General features: G+C 32.0%; 1 protein-coding gene across 1 annotated transcript; it reads right to left on the bottom strand.

Annotated features, from left to right (window-relative positions):
• Nucleotides 1–1325: 1325 nt before the first annotated feature.
• On the bottom strand, nt 1326–2264 carry LOC128647055 (olfactory receptor 6B1-like). The gene has a single exon (XM_053699870.1). It carries the CDS (start codon nt 2262–2264, stop codon nt 1326–1328), a length of 939 nt encoding a protein of 312 aa, XP_053555845.1.
• Nucleotides 2265–2607: the final 343 nt, after the last annotated feature.

Consider the following 2607-nt stretch of genomic DNA (forward strand, 5'->3'; position numbering starts at 1 on the left):
TTAATCTTGATTTTGATAGAACTTGTCATTGGCTCAGTCTATAGGCTCAATTTATCAATCAGCAGTTGCTGCTGAAGTTCAGAGGCCTATCATTTCAGGATCACCTGAAACCAAAGTGAAGGAGCAGCGGTTGTAACACCCCGGCTCCTTAACCTGTCTGCCATCTAAAAAGTGGCGTATTGAAATCATTCAAATCCTATTTGCCCTGCTAGTGACCTATTGGCCTCCAGTGACCAGTTGGTGGCACTGGTGAATGCTAATGCACTGTTAAATGCGGACAGTATATGTTGTCTACCCGCAGCAATGACCAGAGGATATCATTGGCTACAGCGTTATTATATGAAGCCCTACATTTCCAACTTGCTCCTAGTAGTGCATTGCAGCTTCTATTACTAAGGATAATATTAGAACAAAGTACATTTGATAATAGAAGTTGTATAAAATAGTATGCACCAGCTAGTGTTTCATGTCCCTTTTTCTTTCACCCTTCCTCAGGCATGTTCCTGAAAATGTTTTTTTTTTCTGTTTATCTTAATCTGTTTAATGATTAATGTTTTGATCACCTTTACTTGAATAGTTTATTTTGCTGATGTATTTTTTTGTATAGAATCTGTGAAAGTCTGTTGAAACTTCATGGTTATATAGTGTGATATGGTGTTGCGTCTAAACTATATTAAGTTTGGATGTTTAATATACAGTCACAAAAACTGTACAGGAAAATGTGAAAATAATATTGAAGTCCATAGGAAGCTTTTTTTTTCTTTTTAGGAAATTAGCATTTTATTGGGGTTAAGAAAAGGCTTGCGTTATGTGTAAAATAAGCTCCATTTATAACGGAATACATTTAAATTTTTTCTCTATTTTTATTGTTGCACCATACAAATTTACTTCTTGTAGATCCATTAGTAATGTTTTAATTCCTAAAACCTGGAGACACCCGAGAACAGAAAAATCATGGAGTGACTGGTTTGCTTCTTGTGAAATAATGACCCTCACAATTAGCATATGGTTACAGACCTCCTTGCTAAATTTCTCTACTTCAAGTATGTTTTATTTGTTAGCGTATAAGACAAAAAATAGTGCAAATTAAATCCAACTTTTCAGTTATTCTTTGTAGAATATGCATTATTATTTTTTCCTTAAAAACAGATAAAATAAACACCATCAGTTTTTATAATTAAAAATTGTGGATTATATAAAAAAAAGGTTTAGGTTTATTTTGCAACAGTTACTTACAATTTTCCAATTATTTGGCACCAAACCTGTTAACAATTGATGTCCATATTTATTGTACCTTAATATTGCAGTTAGTAAGATGTTCAAAACTAGGAAATACAGTTTTTCATTATCATGTTTCTCATTGCCTTTTTAACTTCTCTGTTACGTATGGTGTAAACTAAAGGATTTAGCAAAGGTATTACCACAGCATAGAAGATAGAAACAACCTTATCTATATTAAATGCATATTGTTTAGATGGACGAATATACATAAAAATAATTGTCCCATAAAAAGTCAAGACAACAGTCAAATGAGAAACACACGTTGAAAAGGCTTTCTTCCTCCCTGTACCGAATGGAAGTCTATAGATGGTCATAATAATACAGTAGTATGAAGTAATTGTCAGCAAAAAAGAATACAATATGATTATCCAGGCTATAGAATAGAAAATCTTATCTATTATAAAAATTTCAGTGCAGGAAATATTCAACAAGGGAATGAAATCACAAAAGAAATGATTAATAGTATTTGGACCACAGAACAAGAGTCTTGAACTTGGAATAACCAATAAAAAACTACTAAAAAATCCACAAAGCCAAGATAAAATGGAAAGTTGGTTACACAATTTACTTGTCATGAGAGAGTTGTATCGTAAAGGGTGACATATAGCCAAATATCTGTCATATGCCATAGCAGCAAGAAAGAATAGCTCTGTAAGCCCCAATGAAAAGAAGAAATAGATCTGGACAATGCAACCTGAATGAGATATTGTGTTTGTGTCCTCTGTAAAATCAACAAGCATTTTAGGGATTGTAACAGTTGTATACCAGATCTCAAGAAATGAAAAATGGCTCAAAAATACATACATAGGGCTCCTCTTGAGCTTTGGATCAAGGCTCACAGTTCCAATAATAAACACATTAGTGGTAACAGTCAAAATGTAGAAGCTTAGGAAAACCATAAAGAGCAGGACTTGTAGATTCTTATTGCTTGGAAATCCTATCAGGATAAACTCTGTCAGTTGACTTTGGTTTATGAGAGTCATATCATTATGTTGAATTATACCTTTAAGAATAAAATCAAATAAAGGTTTGAATGTTATGCATTACTTTTTCAAGATTTTATTTTGCTTTGAAAAATGCAGTGGTCAATAATTGTTTTACTTTAAACTAATTTCATAAATCATTTTAAATATAAAACATTTTATTTATGTTTACATTTTCCTGTTACTATTAATGTTGTAGTGTGTGTTTATGCACTTAAATGTTGGCAACACCAATTAAAAGGAATAAGAAAGTGCCAGTGAGGAAATATAAAAATACTAATGTAAAAAACTTTTGGGAAGGATTCATGAATTTGTCTAGGACAGCATAATACATAAATGGAAC

This window comes from Bombina bombina, chromosome 2 (genome assembly GCF_027579735.1).
Source record: "Bombina bombina isolate aBomBom1 chromosome 2, aBomBom1.pri, whole genome shotgun sequence".
In the NCBI taxonomy this organism is placed as follows: Eukaryota; Metazoa; Chordata; class Amphibia; order Anura; family Bombinatoridae; genus Bombina; species Bombina bombina.

Excerpts from the sequence above, each read along its gene's own strand:
- LOC128647055 (XM_053699870.1), bottom strand. The coding sequence starts at position 2,264 with ATGACTCTCATAAACCAAAGTCAACTGACAGAGTTTATCCTGATAGGA.